This window comes from Acanthopagrus latus, chromosome 20 (assembly GCF_904848185.1).
Source record: "Acanthopagrus latus isolate v.2019 chromosome 20, fAcaLat1.1, whole genome shotgun sequence".
NCBI classification, from domain to species: domain Eukaryota; kingdom Metazoa; phylum Chordata; class Actinopteri; order Spariformes; family Sparidae; genus Acanthopagrus; species Acanthopagrus latus.
In genome coordinates, this window is record NC_051058.1 from 2,329,029 (window position 1) to 2,351,511 (window position 22,483).

Consider the following 22,483-nt stretch of genomic DNA (forward strand, 5'->3'; position numbering starts at 1 on the left):
GAAGGTCACTGCAGTGGAGCTGTTCATCAGCACATGTGTTCAGATGGAGGGATTCTATACTTCTTTTTGTTAATACATGATTTGATGCAGGTTTTTTTTTTTTACTTTACTTGCTCTGTAGCAAAGTGGAAATGTACATTCATGTGGATCATAAGAAAATCATTTCTGATCACACAATATTGAGTTGTGTTTAATGCTGTTTCCGGCAGGTTGAGAAGCAGAGAGCAGATCTGACCAGAGAACTGGATGATCTCACCGACCGATTGGAGGAGGCCGGAGGTTTCACCGCCTCACAGGTAAAACACACACACACACACACACACACACACACACACTTCGTAGAATAACGTCTTTTAAAACACTAGGCAAGGATACGATACGAGGTGAGGCGAGGGGTTATATGATTCAGTAGAATATGAGAAGATGTGATGTGATACGATACAGTTCGATTCGAGATGATTCAATGGAAAACCATTAAAGATGAGGTGATAGGATGATATATGACTAGACCTTATGAGACGAGGCAAGGCGAGGCAATATGATGATACGAGATGAGGGGATATGATACGCTTAGATACATTACGATACAATATGAGGCTGGGTGGGATGATGTGATAAGAGATGAGATGAGAAGTGGTGAGGCAGGACGAGAACGTTCGAGTAGATCAAGCTTCATTCTCAGTCTATACTGACATTTTTTTTTTGCAGTTCTGTTCAAGAAGTTTCCACACAAGTTAAACATTTACACATCACATATATTCATAGATTGCAAAATATGCCAACCTGTCATAACCACGACACAGATCACACTACATCCTCAGAGTCAGCAGCATCCTGATAATGGTTTTAGCAACAGGTAAGACTGATGTGTACAAGTTGTTGTTTAGCATGTTGCATTTAAATGGAGATGCTCACCTGTCGGAGGTGTTTTAGGAACATTTTGGAATTGTAATGTTGAGAATATTACTCAAAAAAAGGGTTTTCTTACATTAATACATCATGCAAAAATGATCCTGTGGCTGCTTCAGGACACAAGTTGCCTTTCAGTAAGGAGAGAAGTTGAACACTGCTCTGCAGCATTAAATACAGAGCTTCACGTGCAGACTGTGTGTGATTAACAGATGGAGATGAACAAGAAGCGGGAGGCGGAGCTGCAGCGTCTGAGGCGAGACCTGGAGGAGTCCTCCGTGCAGTCGGAGGCGCTGGCTGCCGCTCTGAGGAAGCGTCACGGTGACGCCATGGCCGAGCTGAGCGAGCAGTGCGAGGCCCTGCAGCGGGTCAGGGCCAAACTGGAGAAGGAAAAGCAGAACCTGAGGATGGAGGTGGACGAGCTGGCCGCGTCTTTGGACAATCTGCAGAAAGCCAAGGTCAGGAGGTCAGGGCCACGTGTAGCGGGGAGGCTGACACCGACCCGATAACAAGCCGGTAACGCTCAGGTCTGCCGGTGTTTGTGTTGCCCTGCAGATGTCTTCAGACGGCCAGATGAAGAAACTGGAGGAGCAGCTGTCAGAGGCCAACAGGAGAGGAGACGACCTGCAGAGGGCGCTGACGGAGCTCAGCGTAGCCAAGAACAGACTCACAGGTACTGGCCACCTGAAACTTCATGTGACCTTCAGATTAGCCCAAGTACAGTACGCAGAGAGCTTCATGGAATGGGTTTCCATGGCCGAGCAGCTGCAGCCAAGCCACACATCACCAAGTGCAATGCAAGGCGTCGGATGCAATGGTGTAAAGCACGCCGTCACTGGCCTCTAGAGCAGTGGAGACGCGTTCTCTGGAGTGATGAATCACGCTTTTCCATCTGGCAATCTGATGGACGAGTCTGGGTTTGGAGGTTGCCAGGAGAACGGTACATTTCAGATTGCATTGTGCCAACTGTGAAATTTGGTGGAGGAGGAATTATGGTATGGGGTTGTTTTTCAGGAGCTGGGCTTGGCCCCTTAGTTCCAGTGAAAGGAACATTGAATGCTTCAGGATACCAAAACATTTTGGACAATTCCATGCTCCCAACCTTGTGGGAACAGTTTGGAGCGGGCCCCTTCCTCTTCCAACATGACTGTGCACCAGTGCACAAAGCAAGGTCCATAAAGACGTGGATGTATGGCCACTGAACTATGTTCCCTCCCGCTCATGTGCTAAGGCAAACACAGCTAGTTAAGATCCTGATCATATGAAGAATACGGCGCAGATTCAAACAAGGAAAATCTTTATTTGTCACATATAAGCAACTTCTTCTTCTTCTTCTTTGTCCTCTTCTTCTTCTCTTTAAGTACTAGTAGTACCCTATGATCCTGATCACCTTGCACATTTAGTCTCTTCTCCAGCTTTTTCATAGGTCCTTGAAAATTTCAACTCTTGAAAAGTTTAGAAAACTTGTGACTCAAGGGTCAGTGACCACAGTTATTACATGTAGGCTGCAGGAGAAGCTGACTTAGACATCAGGTTTTCCAGGCCTATAAAGTTAAGAAATATTGGAGTTATCATCAGGACATACTGTAATGGAATCTCACTGTTTTTTTGTGAGGGGCACCACCTCCGAAGAGGAATAATGAAATCAAATCAATCTTTTTTTTTTTTTTTACATAATCAGTCAAACGTACAGAAATGTGACTTCTCGTTTAAATTGATCTCCATTCTCCGCTCCAAATGAATACACAGAACAACCCAATAACATTATCATTATTATGATATTTTGACATCAACCCAGTTAAGAGCATATTGAGGAGATGGTTCGTGTCTTCCTTGAGCTGCGAAAGGCGTGGCAGGAATCAGGAGCTCGGTCAGAAACCACCGTGTTGAACGAGGTGGATGGAACCTCCGAGGGTCCCATCGGGTCTCTTCCTCCTGCCGTGATTCAGAGATGGATGTCTGCCAGCAGACTTTGTAGGTTGATGGTAAAAAAATATTATTCCAATGCTATTAGCTTTGCTGGCTAACTTAAAAAGATTTGGTGCCGGCCAAAAGACACAAAACTTCATAAAGTCTTTGTGAAAAACGGCAAGGTTGTACAAACTGGTGGCAAAGTTACAATAGACTCAGTTGGCATTGAGACTTGATCGTCACATTAAGACTAGAAACTACTGCGCACAACAAAATTCAATAAGTGAGAACAAACCAGAGTAAAACAATAAGTAAAACAAAAGAGACGGAACTAAAAGACGCGGAAAATAAAGGAACACAAAGAGAAAGAGAAGAAGAACGAGCAGGCGGCAAGAAGGAGACGGCGAACACACTTTGACTTTACATTTGGAGGAAACGTGTTTACAGTTGGTCGACCAATCATGACTCTGTTCTCTCCTTTCATTGGTTGCGAAACTCTAAATTATTGAAACACAGTGAGTTTTGCATGCTAAAAAAAAATGCATGTGTGTCATCCTCCGTGACTCATTAAAATAAGCAATGTGGACGGAAAGAAAGAAACAAAACATTTACATGAGTAAATTCTTCTTTGAGGCAAATTATCAGCGAGAATTGTTCACTCCATGCAAATGGCTGTCAAACGAAGAGTAAGGATCGGGACTCTACAACACTTCCTTCACTATTTGTAATAAAAGATGTCCTCCTCACGTACCGTATGCTACAGTTTGCAGTGATAGGTGTCCTTGTTTGTCCCGCAGCCGATAATGCGGACGTGAGCCGACAGATGGAGGAGGCAGAGAGCAGAGCGAGCCAGCTGAGCCGCTCCAAGACTCTGCTCCAATCACAGCTGGAAGAGCTGAAGAAACAACTGGACGAGGAGGTCAAGGTTAGTGCACGTGTGTAGTGTGGGTGTCAAATCAAATATCCACGCCTCGCCTATAATGTGCCTGCTCTCCCGCTCAAAGTCCCGTACTGACGTGTGTCTCTGGCGCGGCTGCCAGTGTAAGCAGGCAGTCGGCAGCAGCCTGAGCTCAGCGCGGCAGGAGTGCGAGGTGCTGAAGGAGCAGCTGGACGAGGAGCAAGAGAGCAAACAGGAGCTGCAGCGCCTCGTCTCCAAACTCAACAGCGAGGTGACGCACTGGAGGAGCAAGCACGAGTCCGACGCCATCCAGCACGCTGACGAGCTGGAGGACACCAAGTGCGTTGCGTTGATCCCGGCGGCCCGCCGTCACATTTGACACGCTTTAATGCTTCTCAGTGGTCCGACTAAACATGTGTGTCACAGGAAGAAGCTGGCGACCAGGCTGCAGGAGGCTGAGGAGGCCGTGGAGGCCACCCAGGCGAAATGCTCCTCGCTGGAGAAAACCAAACAGAGGCTGCAGGGAGAGGTGGAGGAGCTCTGCATGGACCTGGAGAAGGTAGAGCCGCAGTCGTTTTGTGTGAGTGCCGCAGTGCGGCGAACTTCTCCATCATTAACTCTGTCACGCGCGCTCCCTTGCCCCAGGCCAGCAGCTGCGGTCAGGCTCTGGACAAGAAGCAGCGGGTCCTGGAGAAGCAGCTCGGAGACTGGAGGCAGAAGTGCGAGGAGCTGGTGGCCGAGGTGGAGGGCTGCCAGAAGGAGAGCAGGCAACACGCCGGCGAGCTCTTCAAGGTCAAGACGGCCCACGAAGAGTCTCTGGAGCAGCTGGAGGCCCTCCGCAGGGAGAACAAGGTCTACCAGGGTATGAGAAAACACAGACCAGGGGAGGGCTCCATTTCATTTAGGTGCACCCAATAATAATAATAATAAAAAAAAAAAGATGTTGCAATTATTTTGACAGGTGTTACTCCAAAATCATCCAAATCCTGATGATGTAACATTTGCTGGGGTCTTGCATGTAGAAACGAGACTCCACAGGGTTCAATTAGACCGGCCTCTCTTTGTCTGACAGAGGAGATAGCGGACCTCACAGACCAGCTCTCAGATGGGGGCAAAAGTGTCCACGAGCTCCAGAAGGCAAAGAAGAAGATCGAGATGGAGAAGGAAGAGTTACAGGCCTCACTGGAGGAGTCAGAGGCAGCTCTGGAGGTATGTCAGCCTCCGCTAATCCGTCTCAGTCAGAGCACACTGTGTCGTTGTTACATTCTGACTCTTAAGTCACCAAGCGTTGTTTGATTTGATATACCTGGCTTACCCCGACGCACAAATCCCCTTTTGTCCTCCTTCCTTCCTCCCCCGTCTCCCCAGGCTGAGGAGACCAAGGTGCTGAGGCTGCAGCTGGAGCTGTCTCAGGCCAAAGGAGACCTGGAGCGCAGACTGCAGGAGAAGGAGGAGGAGGCAGAAGCCACGAGGTACCCGAGCGTCCTCCTCTCAGTCCATCAGCTTCCTCCTTACCGAGAAACCCCTCAACCGACTGCTCCCCTGTGCTACACAGATCATTTTTTAGTTTAGTTAGTTTTAGTTTCAGTCTTAGATTCAGACCTACCTTGTAGTGTTATTTTGACAAGACAGAGGTCCTGTGCATCTGTCCTGAGCTGCTAAAAATGGAGGTGTGCTTTGATACTGTGGCTTTATTTATAGTCCAGTCATGTTTTTATGGACTGAGAGATAAATGCTCTCTTCTTCTTATGAGTTAATTTTAACTGTCTATTATTCTTCTTAAACTACTTGTCATCTGAACAACTTTCAAGATGAAGGATTATCTGGCTTTTGCTGTTTGGCTCAAAAAACAGATTTCCACTTAACGAGGTCACTGTCTCGCTATGAAATTTGATCTTTGGGAAATGTTTGTTCACGTTCAGACTTCAAGTTAGATTCAGTAAAATAATGCCACTCACCGGCTGCTGGCCTTATCAGATATGAGCGTGGCCAACAATGAATACCGGCTTTATAAAAACTATTTATGTCATTACCAGCAGCATTAACTCTCCGTAATTCTTAAACTTTCACTTTGTCCTTTATCTCCTTTAAAGTGAAACTCTCGCCATATTGCAGACTTTTTTTTGTGAATGTATACGAGTCAAACCTTAATTCAAAAGCATAATTAAGACGAAAGAGGCACTTTTTTTTTTTTTTTTTTTACCATATTTTGGTTTTCGGCTGTAACTCATTTTCAATGGGAGTGCATGGGGCACTGTTATGACAGCATCAAAATCTCTTTTTTTTTAAAAACACTAAGAAGGCTCGACACTCGTAGTATCACCATGGTCTCTACACATGAACACGAGCAGTGGGAACATCGTTTGTGTGCACAGAGTTTACTAAAAAGAACGTTTCAAGTTGTCATGGCAGCCCAGACTTATTTTGGGATCGACAAAGCTGGGCAGAGTGTATCTGGTTCAGTTGAGCTTTGTGTAGAGACCCCTGGTGACACACTTCCTCTGTGTTTTCCTTTTTTGTTTTTTTTTGTTTTTTCTGTCAACCCCTTCCTCGCCTCCTCTGTCAGAAAAAGCCACCAGAGGGCGCTGGAGTCCTTGCAGGCCAGTCTGGACGCGGAGGTGAGAGGCAAAGCGGACGGACTGAAGCTGAAGAAGAAGCTGGAGGCTGACGTCAACGAGCTGGAGCTGCAGGTGGACCTGCTGACCAAGAGCAATGCCGAGCTCAGCAAGAACAGCAAGAAGATGCAGCAGCAGATTAAGGTATTTTTATCTACTTTTTTTTTTTTTTAATTAGTCTGTTTTTCTAAGGCACTTTTCCCTCACATGGTTACTGTTCCCTTGTCCCAGGAGCTGCAGGCTCAGCTGGAGGAGGAGGTGCGGAGTCACGATGAGTGCAGGGAGGAGCAGGCAGCCATGGAGCGACGCTGCGCCCTGCTGGCCGGAGAGGGGCAGGAGGCTCGCGCTGCCCTGGAGAACGCCGAGAGGAGCCGCAAGGCCCTGGAGACCGAGCTCCAGGAGGCCAACGAGAAATACGGCGACCTCAACAACCAGGTGACACGTAGTGCCTTTTTTCGCTTTGAGACGTCACCTGCAAAAACTCGACAAAAAACTGACGACCCTTCCCTCTCGCGCCTTCAGTTCCAGACGGCTCTGAGTGGGCGGAGGAAGCTGGAGGTGGACCTCCAGACCCTGCAGCAGGAGCATGAGGAGCTGCAAGGGGAGCTGAGGAAATCCACGGACAAGACCAAGAAGGCCAGCTGTGAGGTAGAAGTCGACTTGCGTTCACTGAGACGTTATAGCAGCAGAGACGTAAGCACTCGTTCAGGTTTTCAATAGATGTCATTGTTTTCAGTTGGCGCGGGTCGGGGAGGAGCTGCGCCTGGAGCAGGAGCACACCCTCCACCTGGAGAGGGCGAAGAAAGGCCTGGAGGCTCAGATCAAAGACATGGGCGGCAGGCTGGACGAGGCCGAGCAGATGGCTCTGAAGGGAGGCAAGAAGATCATCCAGAAGTTAGAGGGAAAGGTACCGAGTCGCCCACCTGGTCCATCAGCACCTGGTGGGATTATCATCATGTTAAAACTGACCCTCTGATTCATAACGACACCAGCTGATCTGTCAGTGTCCACTGGTGTGCTGCGTGTCAGTCATTTTAACGGAGGTTTGATAAAACATCGATTATAATACCGCCAAAAAAGTAATTTGAAATATGACACCAGACTAACGTTACATTACCGAACATTACTCTGGGACCTTTGGGGCCCCGGGGTGCAACAATACATCCTGCTTTATTGGCCCAATGGCCAGTTAGTGCCGGCTTAGCGACGAGTCTGTCGTTTATTCTGTCTGAAGATAATCAAACTACAGGGTTATTTAGAGGAGAATTCAACCCATTTTCACAATCAGAGATAAATGCACCAGTCATGAGGAGTGCTCCCGAGTCTGTGATAATGGTGATGTAATGTCTAATGTGTCTGTGGAGGAGTTATTCTAAGTCTGAGAAAATATTAGTATATAGCATTACAGGAAGTCTGTGTTTCAAAATGATGAAACCCAGACGGATGATATAATGAGCTGCACTGGAAAGGATTTACGCTGTTTGGCAGATTTCATCAACTTACTTTAAGGAAACAAAGGAGATATACATCTAGCTGGGATGACTAATAGGATAGTTTTTATCGGGTAGACATCTGATTTGAATGAGCACGGTTCGATTGTGAAAAGTTGAGAACATGCAAAAAAACGCACACAGCATGCATCCTCAAACACACATTTCATGAACTCTCGCCGAGCAAGCAGAGGTAAAGTCCCTGCTGTGTGTCTGTGCTCAGGTGAAGGAGGTGGAGCTGGAGTTGGACTCGGAGCAGAAGAGGCACGCCGAGACGGTGAAGACCCTGCGGAAGAACGAGCGTCGGCTGAAGGAGCTGCTGTTCCAGTCGGAGGAGGACCAAAAGAACCAGCAGAGGATGCAGGAGCTGGTGGAGAGGCTGCAGAACAAAATGAAGGCCTACAAGAGACAAGTGGAGGAGGCCGTACGTCAGCTCATCCTCTCACCGACACACCGCACGTACCAGCTGATTGAATCCTTGTCTGTTTTGATCTCACACACACACACACACACACACACACACTGTCTGTCGTTACTGCAGGAGGAGCAAGCCAACATGAACTTGGCGAAGTACAGGAAGACCGTCCACGAGCTGGATGACGCCGAGGAGCGAGCTGACATAGCCGAGTCAGCGCTCACCAAGATCAGGACCAAGAACAGAGGCAGCTTTGGCAAGGGACACTCCTCTGTAAGTAACCGCTGACTGCCGCCCACCAGGCCAGCAGCTGGTGACTTGGAATCAGACGTCATCTGCAAGTTGATGTGACGATTTTTTGTTGTCCTTATTCAGTTTTGAAAGTCTAGCTATCTCTAGGATCGTATGTGCCAAAAAAAAAAAAAAAAAAAAAAAAAAAGTTACCTTGGTGATCCTCTGACTTACTGACATGCTTGTTTTCAGTCATAAAATCTGCACAATATGTCAGCATTCATGTCAGGGTGAGTTCTAATGGTGTTGTCTTAACTTCTCCTGCAGCACCACCATGAGGTCAACATGTATATTTGTGTCTGATACTTTGGCTTATGAGCAAACAGGCCTAAATGAGATGGTGAACATGGTGAACACTCTAACTCCTGCTAATCAACATGATAGCACTGAGTAGAATAGATAGAATAGATTTGTATTGTTGCTGTTTCAGAAAAAAACAAAAAAAACAATGAAACACAGACAGCAGCTCTTTGACAAATAAATAGACAAGAATGAAAACTAGATAAATGTTCTTTGGCATGTTAGCATGTAGCTGTGTCTCAGTACAGGCTCATAGCCGTTAGCATCGGGGAAACATTTCTCACTTCTTGTAGCTGTTTATCCCATTTTTTTTTTCTTTTCATTCGTTTTTGCTGTAGCACATTTGACTTCATGTGAGATTAGATTTAGCGGAGCTCTGTTGGACCTCTGTGTTGTGCTTAGTTTCTGCTAGCGGGCGCCGTTTCTGACCTAACATTAGCTACCGCTGCTCTCTGTTAGCGAAGCATGAAGTCACATCCTTCGGACTGTTGCAGAAAATATCACCCGGAATTTTGTGATACAAATTTACTCAGAACAAAGAGTTATTAATAACGCTGAATGGCTTTATGAAGGGATCATTTTACTGCCAGTATGACGAGAAGAACGATAAACAGCAAGAAAATCCTGCTTCCATGTTCATATGGGTTTCTGTTTTTAGATGGACTTGAAAAACTGTGTACCTATCCTTTAAATGAACCGAATTCAATTAGTTTTCAACAAAGCGTAAACTGAGTGTTAGCAACATGTGATTATGTTTAATAATGCTAAGTGGTGCATAGATTCACTGACTTGCTATTTTTAGATTGTGTTTTTCATTTTCAATCCAGAATTGTTGCTAATCACCATGACAACACCCTGAACCTCAGCAGAGATTTGATGAAATGACAAAAGAAAACAGAACTTCAAATGGTGTCTCTGTCTCCTGTGGTTACTCTGAGTGATGACTCTGAGGTTTGTCCGTCTTCGACAGGGTTACAGCACTCCGTACCGCAGCCTGGTCAGGTCCCCCAGCTCCGTGGGCTCCGAGGGCCGAGGGGAGAAGATCCTCACTGATGACAACGAGTCCGTCAGCTCCCTCATCCCGGCTTACCTCGACTCCCTCAAGAAGCTCATGATCGACTAGAAACACGCCGGCGACAGCTCCGACGCTCTCCGGGTGGAACATCGATGCGGGCTCCGATGCGTCTTACAGGAGTGAACGTGATCCAGAATGAAGATCGAAACATCAGAGAGGCTGAAACTGCGGTCTGACAACGCATTCAGGTCGTGTTGACTGGACATTCCTATTGGATTTTTCCTACAATGTACTCATTCCTTCCTGTCTTTTGTAGTCTGTAAGATCACAACTTTAATAACACACTCCAGCTTTAATAACACACACTTTGTATCCACTTCATAATGTTAAATTTGAATGTACAAACACATCTAAAACTGGACTGTAAGTGCTCTTAAATCCCACATAGGTAACACTTTATTACAACCACCAGTTAGAAGTCATTTATAAGCTGGTTTCAGTCATTTTGGGACGTTTGTATTGGCAGATTAACATCACAGAGAGGCTACATTAGAAATTAAAGCTTGTTAAATAAAGTAAGACAGTCTGATGATATAGTCTGCTGTTAGAGACGCTACCAAGCTTGAAGATGTGAGAGTTCCTACTGTCTATTGTAGTGCATCAATAAATTACATATATACATATATATATATTACTGATTTTTTTTTTTTTTTACATATACATAAATTATTTGTATATGACCATTTCATCATTAGCTAATGGTTTATAAATGACTCATAACCACTCATTATAATGAAGTGTTACCAGGTAAGACAACATGCCATCATCACATGGGTTGTTTTAGGTCAATAATGTCATGTGTGTATCTGTCTGCCAGATCTTTATCATTGCTGCCTGAACCTGTCACAGGGATTGGCCGATCCATTTTATTGTTGAATGTGTTGTGTTGTTGTTGTTTTTTTTTTATTAGGAAATAAAATACTTTTTTCATTTATTATACTGTGTTTTCCTCTTGCATTTGTCACACGCAAAGAACACGCAAACCAGAGCCGTCGGTGACATAAGATACATATTTTCATTTTATTAATGAAAAATGTCAACCTTTAGCTGTTAATGTACAAAAGCATCTGCATCCTCGTTTCTCAATAGTCAAGTAATACTAAGCAGTAATACTGATCGGGACATGGTGGTGAAAGAGCATTCTGTTCAACATTTAGCGTCTGCAGGCAGCAGCACTGACACTGGATCCAAAATGGCTGAATATTTAGAGGGCCAGCTATCTACTGCATATAAAACACTTTGTATGTTTCATATACTACCAGTACCAAATGTGTGTATACCAAGTCCTCGTGTAAGATTCTACTATTTACTGCACTGTACATCCTTTCACTCCACTTGCCTCCTTTCATTGCAAATCACACATCCCATATATTTACACCAGGCTGCCCTCGAACACACCACACTCCCAATTCAGAAAAAAAAAAAAAAAGCGTAACAAGTAAGCTCTCTCTAGAATCATTTTCATATGAACAGCAACTTACAGTATATTCATAAAAAAAAAAAAAAAAATCATTTGGCTATAAAGTGCAATTGGATGATTTTTAAGTCTTATTATGAATGAAGTAAAACACAGGTGGGAATGTTCTTGAGCTTTAGGTTTCAGATTTCTCTCAGAGGAATTAAGAAGATTGGTGATTTTAGTCTCCAGTGATTGACAGTCGGCTCACCCCGACACTGACTGATGATCACCGAGAATCAAAGCTACGGCTGTGACGCGTGGCGTGCGCCCAGTGTTTACCTGGCTTAGTGTGAGCTGCTAACGTTCACGCGTTACTGCATACCATTTGATTCACTACCTGTAGTCGTAACCCAGAGTCAATTCCAAAGACTAGGGGCAGATCATTAGCTAACAATAAATATGAAGTGTCACATAAAACCAACACGTATAAACATCCGCTCCATCAGAGATCATGCTGCTAGTATACCACAGTTCAGAGTAACGTTAGCGCTCCTTTGAAGCTCACAGCCAGACTTGTTGGATAGTGTTACGTTTTTTTTGTACTGGATGTGACATATACTATATCTTTTCTGCACACACTGTGAGGAAAATCACTTTATTTCAATGTCTTCTATGGCGATCACCAGTCTGTTAACATCACAAATGTTGTCAAGGTGTATATTTTGAGACTCTTTTACAGGAAAAGTCCAGCTGGGGAAGAGGTTTAGCGTGAGCTTAGACTCAACAGTCGTGATTAAAGTCAACACAGTTCAAATATCGAAAGCTGATTTTTTTTTTTTTTGTTAACGGGTGTAGCAACAGTAACAAAAGGGGTGGGGCTGCGCAAACAGTCAATACCTGCATATGGTGGGTATTAGTATTAAAATAGTTTAGTCTTACTCTGGTGCACGGTAATACAACACTCTAAGGTCAGACTGCATCTTGCTCAGCACAGCAGCACCTGTTAAATCTTTTTTTTTTTTTTTTGCCAACCACTTGCAGTTCTGAAGTCACAACAAGTGAATCAGAGAATTACCTCACAGAGCTGAAGCACGCGCACAGCTGCAGCGCCACACTGCTGCGGGACAGAAAGCTATTCAACATTTACACGTGTTCAATGTTCATCGTTGATGCTTCGCGATCGTTCGTCTCGAAATTCACACTCGTGGTTCCAATTTTCAGCTGACACCTGTTGCTACCTGACATCTTCATTCATCGCATCATTTCCACTCACTAAACTCCCCAAACACTGCCCTCATCCTCAAGCAGGCTGCTGTGGGGAGGTGAAGAGCCAGCGAGCGCTGACTGATCGATCGTCCCCCAGTCTGTTAGGAGTCACAAGTGGATCAGTGGTGGGGGGGGGAGTGAAGATCCCAGCAGATTTCAGTCAGGCCTCAGGCTGCAGCCTCTGCTTCAGTGTGAGCTGGGGGGAGGGGGGGGGGTGTAAAAGTGTGCATATGCAGAGCCGAGGTCAGATCTCCACGTCCACAGGCCTGATCTCTCCAGTCTTATTCTCCCGCACCCACAGCTCTCTGTCTTTGCACGGGTCCACGCACTGCAGGAGCTTGTCCACCGGCTCCATCGTCTGGACAAAGAAAGAACAGCCGTCAGTCAAAGCATCACGACGAACCCTCCCCTGTGTTCTGTTTGCCTCGGATCAGGTGATGCCTATTGTTCGAAACCGATTCTGCTCAAGTTGTATCATCCCATGAGAGAAATTTGGTTGCTTATTCTAATATGTGCATTCAAAAAAACATATGTTTTATTTAATATAAACTGGACGGAACAGAAGCTTAATAAGCATCATCGGTAACAATGTAGGCTGTGTTTAAAAACTGTTTTATGTCAGAACGAGTGTGTTCTCAGTCGTTCGGACAGGATCTTCTGTTAAAGTGACAGCTCTACTCGTTATCACTCGACACAGAGTCGTCGCTGGAGTTGAAGCTGTTCTTACACTTTGGTTGAACATGTCCGTCTCATGTCGAAGGGTGGTGTACTGACACAGATGCTGCCTGATCATCTCCACCCGCTCCACCTCCAGCCGCTCCAACTCCTGAGGATGAGAGCAGTTGGATCATAGAGAAATCTTCCATCTGTCTGCACTGATAAGAAACAACAGTCTGCAGCACTGACACAGGACTTAGAATGACTTAACCAGCATCATCACAGCAGACGATAGGCAGACAATGAAGCATACACGTTTAGAATAAATATTTGACACCAACAAAAATGAACATAATAAATGTATGTGTTTCCTGAGCTTACCTATTTCCAATAATATGTGTTCTTTATAGCCTTTTATTGCATTTGGTAAGTCAAGTGTATTATGTGGCACTTGTGGTTCCTTAGACAGTAAAAGTCAAAAGTTCAAAAGTTACGTTGGCGCAATTTTGGGACTGATTTCTTACCAGACTTGTGGTGACCATCTCCTCAAACCACTTGGACTGAGACTGGTTATAAAGGTCGACGCAGCGCATCAGATCGTCTCCTGTCACGAAGAATAAAAAAAGAAGACATGAAATACAGACAAAAATGTCTCTGCCGAGTCTGTTTCAGACTTTCTCCAGTAGGTGGTGCTGGTGCACAGCTAGTCCCTCGCAGCGGCGACGCACACGTACAGTATTTGTTCCACTACTCTCAGCAGATGCGATTATCCCAAACAGTGCAGACGATCTGGACTGATAGTGAATTTCATTATGATAGCATGAGCCATGATAAAAGGAAAGATCTAATCTGTCCGTTCATTAATGTCACAGCCTGTATCCTGCCGACAACACAAACGCACACTAATCATCTGGGAGATTCAATCAGAGAGGAAATGATCCTGATCACTCTGTTCTTCAGAGGATCATCTGCTCCACTAAATGTCCGCTGACACACCTGCTACTTCATATTATTCACACTAATGTTGTGTTCTACTTTTAGATGGAGGTGGCCCTTCAGAGGGTCCCATACCCCGACAGATCCACACAAATGTGACTGTTGATCTGAAGTTCCACTGTTTCCTGCCGCCTACAGGACAGAAAGTCATGATTGAGGTTTAACACATGAGAGTGTATTTAAACAATGATATAGAAAACAAGTCTTTGCTATGTGAAGCTGGTGGAGTAATGTCGTCCTGAGCAGAGAATGAAGTTACCCTCCGTCTGTGTGTGGAGTAAAGGAAGCTTTTCTGTTCTGGAGCAGGGCCGGATGCAAATGTGTGTTAAAGCATGTGAGCTACACGCTGCAAAACCTGGAGCTAACTTTTCTTCTCATCAATGTGCAAGTAAATGCACGTGAACATAACGTTGCAGGTCTGTTTTCATTAGTGACCAGCGAGAGCGTTCACGATAGTTAACTGCCCGTGACTGAAATCGTGAATTTGTTTGGCAAACGTTGCAACCGCTCCATGTGGCTGAATGTGGAATTAAGTTTTTAGAACACTTAGATATTAAAGCAAAAGGGTAAGCAGTAACTCAGGTATTTGCTCATCCAGTAGGCACAAAATTAGCATAATCTGAAACCATGTTTGACCCGTTCGACAAATGTAAGTTCGACATTCATGCTCCTTTCAGCTCTGTGTCCATGCAACCCATGCACCAGCTCACCGCTGACTGTGTCTGCCTGCTGCCTGATGCCGAGCATGTAATGTACCGTCAGTTTTCAGAGCTTTTTGCAGAAAACAGCAGCCAACTGCAACCCACAATAACGACACTAGAGTGTTAGGAAAGCCATTTCTGTTACATTGTGGGCAATAAATGAGTAAATATAATGTGCTAAACGAGGCTAAAATGCTCCGGAGAGCTGAGATGAACTGCAGCACTGGGTGATAATTCTTTGTGGCTTTCTCTTTATGAGCAACACCTTTCATGTTACACATAGTTATCAGATATATTGCTAATGTTCAAATATTGATAACAGCAGCTGTAAGAAGGTTTCACATTGGAATATAACATCTCAGAATATACACTTATTTTTCACCTGCTTGTATGTTCGTAATACATCTGCAGCTGTCTTTGTATGTCTGTCTTTATCTTTCTGTTCTTGGTAGCGCAAAACCAGAGTTCCTCGTATGTGTGCACATAGCTGGCCATTAAAGCCGATTTTGATTAAAGGCACGGATCTGGATGGATTTTCACATCAAAACGCTCAGTGTTGCTTTCGCAGCACAGTTTACAGTAAACAGTGTTTCCAGGTATGCTCGGAATGTGTTCCTGAGCGGGAAGTCAAGACAAATCAGAAGAAACCGCGCAAGAGCTGTTGTTTGTGCCACAGATAAGCCCATCGCATCCGCCCTCCAACCCTTAAAAACATGCGAAGAAAGCCCTTCCCTTAGAATAAAAAAAAAAAAAAAAAACAACAACAGTAATGAGCTCCACAATGAGTGTGATCATGGCCGCAAGTAGCTGATATAAAAACTTCAGGAAATCCCTGCTATATGGAGACATAATTGAGCAAAAGCCTTGCGTAATCCTATGCAGCGAGAGCTTGAAGCGATAATGAGTCTTTGTTATGAGCAGACAGATGCCGTGCTTTAGTTGTTTTGGCATCAGTCACCTCTCTGCTTCCCTCACACTGCAGTCATCGTCACTGGCAGCCAGACGCCATGAGCACCGTCAACAACTGCTGCTGTTTTTCTCCCTGGTTGTATAAGCAGCAACGGAGGAGGGCTGACTGCCCGTGTGTGTGTGTGTGTGTGTGTGTGTGTGTGTGTGTGTGTGTGTGTGAAGAGAGCCAGTTTGGAGGGAGGATTCGTACTCGTGTGTGTGTGTGACAGCATGTGGTCGTGCCGAGTTGAGTCATGACACCACACTCGGATGGAGAGCCGACATCTGTTTGCTCTTAGCCAGTCACTTTCTTCAGGTCGCACACCTATTAAAAGTTTCACAAAGCAAGGCGGCTGCCGCTAACGCTGCTCCTCCACCCGCCTCTCGCTCCTCTCACGCCCGTCCTCAGACTGTTTTCACAGCTGACCCAATACGCACACACGCTGCACTGCAGGTGAGACGGCGACATGCGTGTAATGAAGTCTGAAGCGCTGAAGTCCTGATTCAGGTTAGTGTGGACGTACGGTGGAAACCAAAGACACCCCCCCATTTTCAGTGTTCACACCCTGATTCAAGTGGTGAAGTCTCTACGCTACATTTACCCAATCTTCATGCAGACATGAAAACTCTCCCAACTGGGAATCGAGCCCAGGACCTTCTTGCTGTGAGGCGACAGGGCTAACCACTGAGCCACAGCGCCCCGACTGAGACCTTGAGTGGAGATTAACGACCCTCACATGTATCGGAATTCACTCAAGAGGTTTATCAAACAAAACATTTTTTCAATATGATCAGAGATCCTGAAGTATTCTCACTAGTTCTTCATACTTTACATCCCCACAATAGATGTAGTGCCTTTGTGGGATGGATGTTTCTGCAGTCAGGTTATTAATATGCATGTAAGGACCAAAGAGTTAGTCCATGTCCACGCCTCTGCCAGTCTGCTGTGAACACAGACCAGTTCAGCAGGGAATGTTTCTGGCCCCACTTCTTCCCTCCTCTTCCATCCCGGCCTTAAAAGAAATCTCTCAGTCTGGCTCGAAGTGCTGATAAAGCTCATGACTCATGTGAAAAGACAAACACAGTATCTGGGTTCCCAGCCGAACTCAAGTGACCGTTCCAATGCAGGGCTGAAGACACACTGAAGGAGGATACATGATTCTGTCCACTCAGTTAACCGTTCACTCAACTGAACGAGCTCTGCTGGTGGCGTGGAGTGTGATTTGCAGCTGGACTGACCACAAAACGCTGCTTATCATCCTCAGATGATCCCTGATAACTGGGAATCCTACATCTGGTGCAGATGGACTTTTATAGGTTGAGTGATGAATTCCAGATCCACGTATCTGCTGCGCAGAGTACCAGTGTGTTCCAAACAGCATTATCAGCCTAATTTATAAAGAAGTTCATCTTAATGTCAGTAAATCTGAAAACTGATTTAGAGGCCAAACAACGGTCTGTCTAACAGCTAGATTCTACCAGATACATGTCCGGTCCAGATCCCCTCCGCCAGGGCAAAAAAACAGATAATTTTCACTCTAGTCTATGTGTTAACTTCCAGCGGGTCAAAAAAAAAAAAAAAAGTAGTAAAAGTGGTAAAAAAAATACTTTTACTGAAATCTTTGGTAAGGATGTGCTCTTCCATTCACTCAATGAATGATCAGTGAACTGTTATTGTTAGTACTGCATCAGACAGACATGTCTGCACACACAATATCTGAAACACAAACACAAACAATCCCATGAATTTAACCAAGCATGTTCATCTTCAACAGAGGATGAACCATTTTGTTTTCAAAGACCCATGACTGTCAAGACAAACTTTACATTTTCATTTACACTGTTTTTAATGCCTTGCTTATTGAGGGTTGTAATAAACACTGTGACTTCTAAGGGGCCACTTGCAGGTATTTAAACAAAGCTGATCCGCACATCGTTCTGGATCCCCCTGCATTTCTTCCTAAGACCCCCCCCCCCTACTCAGTTTCTGATTGTCACCATGATACCTGTATCCCCTTACATCAGCTCTAACCAGTGTCACGGCTCGTGCCTAAACTGAACCAACCCGACCCTGAAAGCCAGCCAATCAAAGGTAGTGTGCGTTTTTGCAACGAAAGCAAAAGGATCCATTACAATGCTTCTTCAACACATTCTCACATAATAGACAGTGCTTAGAGTTTGATGATTTCGTGACTATTTGTAGAGCAAGTTAGTGAACGGCTTCATCTGCTGAGCCAACAGCCTTCAAACTAGCCAGCTGGGAACACGCTCGGTGAGTCAGTCACAATCATAATCATAAATGGTCTCGAATGAGGTATTTTGCTCATTATCAGGGAGAAAACTTGGTATCTTCATTGCTAAAGGGACAATAAGTCAGACAGTTTACACAGTGTTAAGATATGTATTTGTACTAAAAAAAAAATATGCGTCTTTACAGAGGAATTTTTACTTTGACAGAAAAGTGGCTGCAAGCTAAAATAGCATTCACCATTCTGGACTCTGGCTCTCTGTTCAGTCAAAGGGCGACACACACTGCCAGAACAGCTGGTGACTGACCAGTGTCAGAGTTTCCCAAAGTTTGAACGAGATGCAAAAAATGTGTGCAGATTAACTTCGCCTCGAGTCTCTCATTTTAAATGGTGGTGTGAAGCCTTTAAATTTGTGTTCATTTAGGGGCTGAAATATATAACACAGTGAAGTGAAGTGTTTTAAGTGTTTGGTTTTTTTTTTTTGTTTCCGTCTGTAGTAAAGTCAGAGAAAACTTTTGAAAACTGGATTTTTTGGAGGGCGTGACCATTTATAGAAAAATACAAATGACAGGAACTGATAATAATCACAAAAAAGTTCATATCTCTTTGTATCAGTAATCCACAGCAACGTCTGGTCACACTGTGTATTACAGGCGCAGACATGTGAGAGGCTGATGGGCAGTGCTCCCTCCTCTCTTCAACAACAAACACCTGAGTGAGACTGCGAGCCCACGGTGACCCTGCGGTTTGACCTTTGACCCCTGGCTCTGACCTGCTTGAGTGGATTTCCTGCGGGCTTTCTTGATGTCTTCTTCGATCTTGTTGCTGAGTTTGATCTCCAGCTGCTGAGTCTTCAGCTCCAGCTCCTTCTGTCTGTCTGCCAGAGCTTTACGGGCCTGCAGGAGATAAGGGACAGAGCACCTCATACTCAGGTCTCACAGCTGCACATGTGGAGAACCTTTTATACTAAAGCAAACCTCCTATGATTCTATTTTTAGTAAATGATCTGCTTTCCCTCAAGAAGACCTTTTCTGAAACAAAGGTGTAGTGTTTACAGTCTGCCACCATTCGTCACAATGGTAATGCAGTCTGCTGCGCACAGTGTTCATCCTTCATCCAGTGTCAAAGCTGTCTCATACATCACCAGCATCTTATTTCCTGTCCTGCTTTAAATGCTCAATTGTCCATCTGATGAGTACATCAGAGAGAAACCGTTTTGTCCCCTCTCTGAGCGAACGCTGCTCAGATGACAGATGATGTGAGAAAGATTTGCAGTTGCCCTCAGGCCTCAGGCGACTGCTTTTCATTGTACATGTACAAAAAGCAGGAAGACATTCCAGGGACGGGAAACAGCCGTCTGCTTATGGCAGAGATGTGGAATTTTAATCACCAGCAAGATGATTCCTGAAACTCTGCTGCTGCCAAGTAGAGGGACAGAGCTGTGCTGCAGCAGAGCTGCTGTGCTCGTTCTTCTGCCTGTAGGTGTTTGTGCGTACCTTCTCCACAGATGCATAGCGACCAACCAGCTGCTTCCGTAGGTCGGCGATGTGGTGGTCGAACCGCTTCATGTCCTTCTTGAAGTTCTCCCTGAAGGTCAGGAAAGGCTTCTCCACTTCACTCTGGAGCTGCTCAGACAAAACGCAACCGACGATTTAACACTGACCAGGAGATGACAATGAAAAGCTAATGTCACAGCTCAAGACCTTTCCAATGTAAAACAGCTCTGTGTCTCCTGGAGTGAGATGTGTTGTTTTATCTGCAAAAAAAGTTTCCTGCCAAAACTTAATGGAATAAGATTTAACAACGTCCAAGCGGCTGTTATGTTCAGGACATAAAGTAGCATTAAGGACTGGTTGAAAAGTTCTGTTGAACAGGGTAAAAGTCCAGGACTGTACAACTATGCGCCATAGATTCCAACTGAAATGTAACTGAAATGGAATAGGTCGTTCAGAAGTGGTTTATTACATCCATGGATGTTAACATTTGTGCAACTTTTGCAAAATCACCTTATGCAACATGCTGATGGTTAAATGTAAAGTTATTTTAGCAACAAGTGCAATATTTTGTCAGACATGTTGAACTGCTAACATTAGCTACTGTGCATTCAGTGACAAATATGTCACAAACACACCAATCTTTAATAGCACGTCACTTAATTTCAACAAGTACTGAAAAGGTTAGCATTAAGTTGGATTCATGCTACAATGCTAAGCAGTATGAGCACCACTGTCAACTGTGGTAAAGGTCTGTATCTGGTTAGTGTGTTCATTTGCTTTGAGAAGTGAGTGAAGGAAAGACTCAACATCTTCTTCATCATTTTTTTTTTTTTAACATAGCTGTTTGTAGGATGCATTGTTGAGGTCATGTATGCATCTGTGTCCATGTACGATTAATAATTATAATACATCACCCCTGGTGACTGACAACTTCTTGAAATGCTCTGGTCCTGGGAGTGAAAAGACGTAATATTCTGCTTTCTGGGTTCAAAATAGCCCAAAGTCCATACCAAAGGGAGTTACTCTCTCCCACAGAAAACACTGCTGCACTGCCTGATACACCTGGTTTGGATTCCAGCCCGCAATTTATGTGCATCACCATGTCACATTTATAAAATATATACACTCCAGTCAGTCAGCAGACATACGGCTGCTACTGCTGTAGCAACGTTATTTTAGATCACACTACCTTGCTTTGCATGACCCTCCCTACTCTCAGCAAAGATTGAACAGAGGCGAGATGTCTCACTCTGTGTGAGTGATGTCTCACTCTCAATGTGCAAAGGACTACTGCAGCAATGCACAATATGAGAAAAAAAAAAAAAAAATTTAAATGAAATAACCCTAACCCTAAATTAAAGTATTATTCTGCCAAGACCTTCAAATAAATATGTACAGGTTGTAGCAACCTGCAGATTAGCATGATATGATCTCTTTACCGTCTCAAAAGATCCTTGTATAAAATCCCTGTACAGAGAGTTTTGAGGTGGGACATGAATGCGTTTTTCACTTCCAGAACCTCACTGCTGAGCTCTCTGCTCATCCCACTGGCTTGCCTTGTTTCCTCAGGGGTGAGGGTATATTTGGACTTTCTCTCTAAATATTGAGTTTTGCATTTTGAGGCTATAACACTGTTAGTACGAGCTTGCTCAGCTCGCGCTGATGCTGAAATAAAGATGACCAGAACTGTATTCAGCCCCTCGGTTTATCACATTCGGTTGAACAGTGTCACATGAGGACAGCCAGTTTACAACAGGACAAATATAGAAAAGAATGTCTCAGAAAAGTCATTTCAACTCAATTTTTTTTTGTATTTCCCCAAATCAGGCTGTGGTAGGATAGAAAAAACGGGAAAGATTAGGTATAGCATACAGCTGAATTTCAATTTGGTGTCACTCAGTGATGATGCATTGTGTTCACTGGCCGAAAACATGCACGACTTTTGATTACTTTCAGATTCCTGATAACTGAAAAAAATAATAGTCTGTCAGGCAACTCTGAGTGTTGAACGACGATATGAATCCAGATGAAGATAGAGTAACTCTTCCTGCATTTAAAGTGGAGCTGAGGTGAAATGACTTCTGTCACCAGCAGCAAGTCCCAAAGACAATTATACTATGTAAGTTTCAGTAATGATAACGCTGTCAATCAAAAAAGGGAAATCACTTTAATCCCCCCTTTATCCATCTGATTGAATTATCCAAAAACCATAATTAGCTCAGCGCCCTGTAGTTTCTTTCTACATTATGTCATCATCCTCTCACAATGAGTGAGTTCAGATCAGAAAATGTGAGATTTTTGGAGCCAATCAGAACATTAGAACTATTTTCCGATTTTAAAGGACACGCAGTGGGAAAATACAGTATTATCGCGCTCTGACGATGAGACGCAATAATACTGTTTTTAAAAAGGGCGGTGAGCACTTCATTGGTTATTTGATGCTAATAAGTGGTGTGTTGTTGTAGCCCAGCCGTCAGTGATGAAGGAGATCTGCAGCTCCCTCCTGCACTCACACTGGAAACAATCGTTCAAAGTTCATTTCTACACAAGTCCTTCTTTCTCCTACAGAACCTGGAACTGTGCCGCACATCTGTGCATCTCTGGAGGATAACATCACCTCCTCCATTTCCTCCACCAGTCCAGCTGTAATCCTGGTCTTTATCTCTCAGCCTCCCTCTCTCTTTGCTCTCAAGACAAACCCATGCAGCTCTTCACAACCCGAAAATTAAGAGCAGCTCCCCTCCAAGATAGCGGTGAGGGAGATCACTTGAGCTAAGTTCTTGGGCTGAGACTGAGCCTTCAGTCTTCCTCACTCAGAGGCAGTCGCGACTAGAGTGGCGTGAAAAGATGGCGGCTGATAAACGTTG

At 44.6% G+C, this 22,483-nt stretch overlaps 2 protein-coding genes across 7 annotated transcripts in view; one reads left to right on the forward strand and one right to left on the reverse strand.

The window, feature by feature from the left end:
* The window catches only part of LOC119009359 (myosin-16), a 56,012-nt gene extending 45,483 nt beyond the window's left edge, over positions 1-10,529 (forward strand). Inside the window, exons 8-23 of the mRNA XM_037080510.1 lie at positions 210-296; positions 1,122-1,367; positions 1,465-1,582; positions 3,618-3,745; positions 3,861-4,057; positions 4,145-4,277; positions 4,364-4,580; positions 4,791-4,927; positions 5,087-5,190; positions 6,285-6,477; positions 6,565-6,768; positions 6,856-6,981; positions 7,070-7,240; positions 8,047-8,247; positions 8,365-8,511; positions 9,800-10,529. Of these exons, the coding sequence (XP_036936405.1) occupies positions 210-296; positions 1,122-1,367; positions 1,465-1,582; positions 3,618-3,745; positions 3,861-4,057; positions 4,145-4,277; positions 4,364-4,580; positions 4,791-4,927; positions 5,087-5,190; positions 6,285-6,477; positions 6,565-6,768; positions 6,856-6,981; positions 7,070-7,240; positions 8,047-8,247; positions 8,365-8,511; positions 9,800-9,952 (2,562 nt within the window). The 3' untranslated portion in view covers positions 9,953-10,529. The remainder of the gene's footprint in view (positions 1-209; positions 297-1,121; positions 1,368-1,464; positions 1,583-3,617; positions 3,746-3,860; positions 4,058-4,144; positions 4,278-4,363; positions 4,581-4,790; positions 4,928-5,086; positions 5,191-6,284; positions 6,478-6,564; positions 6,769-6,855; positions 6,982-7,069; positions 7,241-8,046; positions 8,248-8,364; positions 8,512-9,799) is intronic.
* Positions 10,530-10,900: 371 nt separating this feature from the next.
* Positions 10,901-22,483, reverse strand: part of LOC119009362 (growth arrest-specific protein 7-like) — a 59,082-nt gene continuing 47,499 nt past the window's right edge. For all 6 annotated transcript variants that reach the window (XM_037080519.1, XM_037080522.1, XM_037080518.1 and 3 more), the window contains 5 exons: positions 19,617-19,745; positions 18,893-19,016; positions 13,751-13,830; positions 13,297-13,395; positions 10,901-12,927 (listed from right to left, as the gene is read on the reverse strand). In XM_037080519.1, coding sequence (XP_036936414.1) covers positions 12,814-12,927; positions 13,297-13,395; positions 13,751-13,830; positions 18,893-19,016; positions 19,617-19,745 — 546 coding nt within the window. In that variant the 3' untranslated portion in view covers positions 10,901-12,813. The remainder of the gene's footprint in view (positions 12,928-13,296; positions 13,396-13,750; positions 13,831-18,892; positions 19,017-19,616; positions 19,746-22,483) is intronic.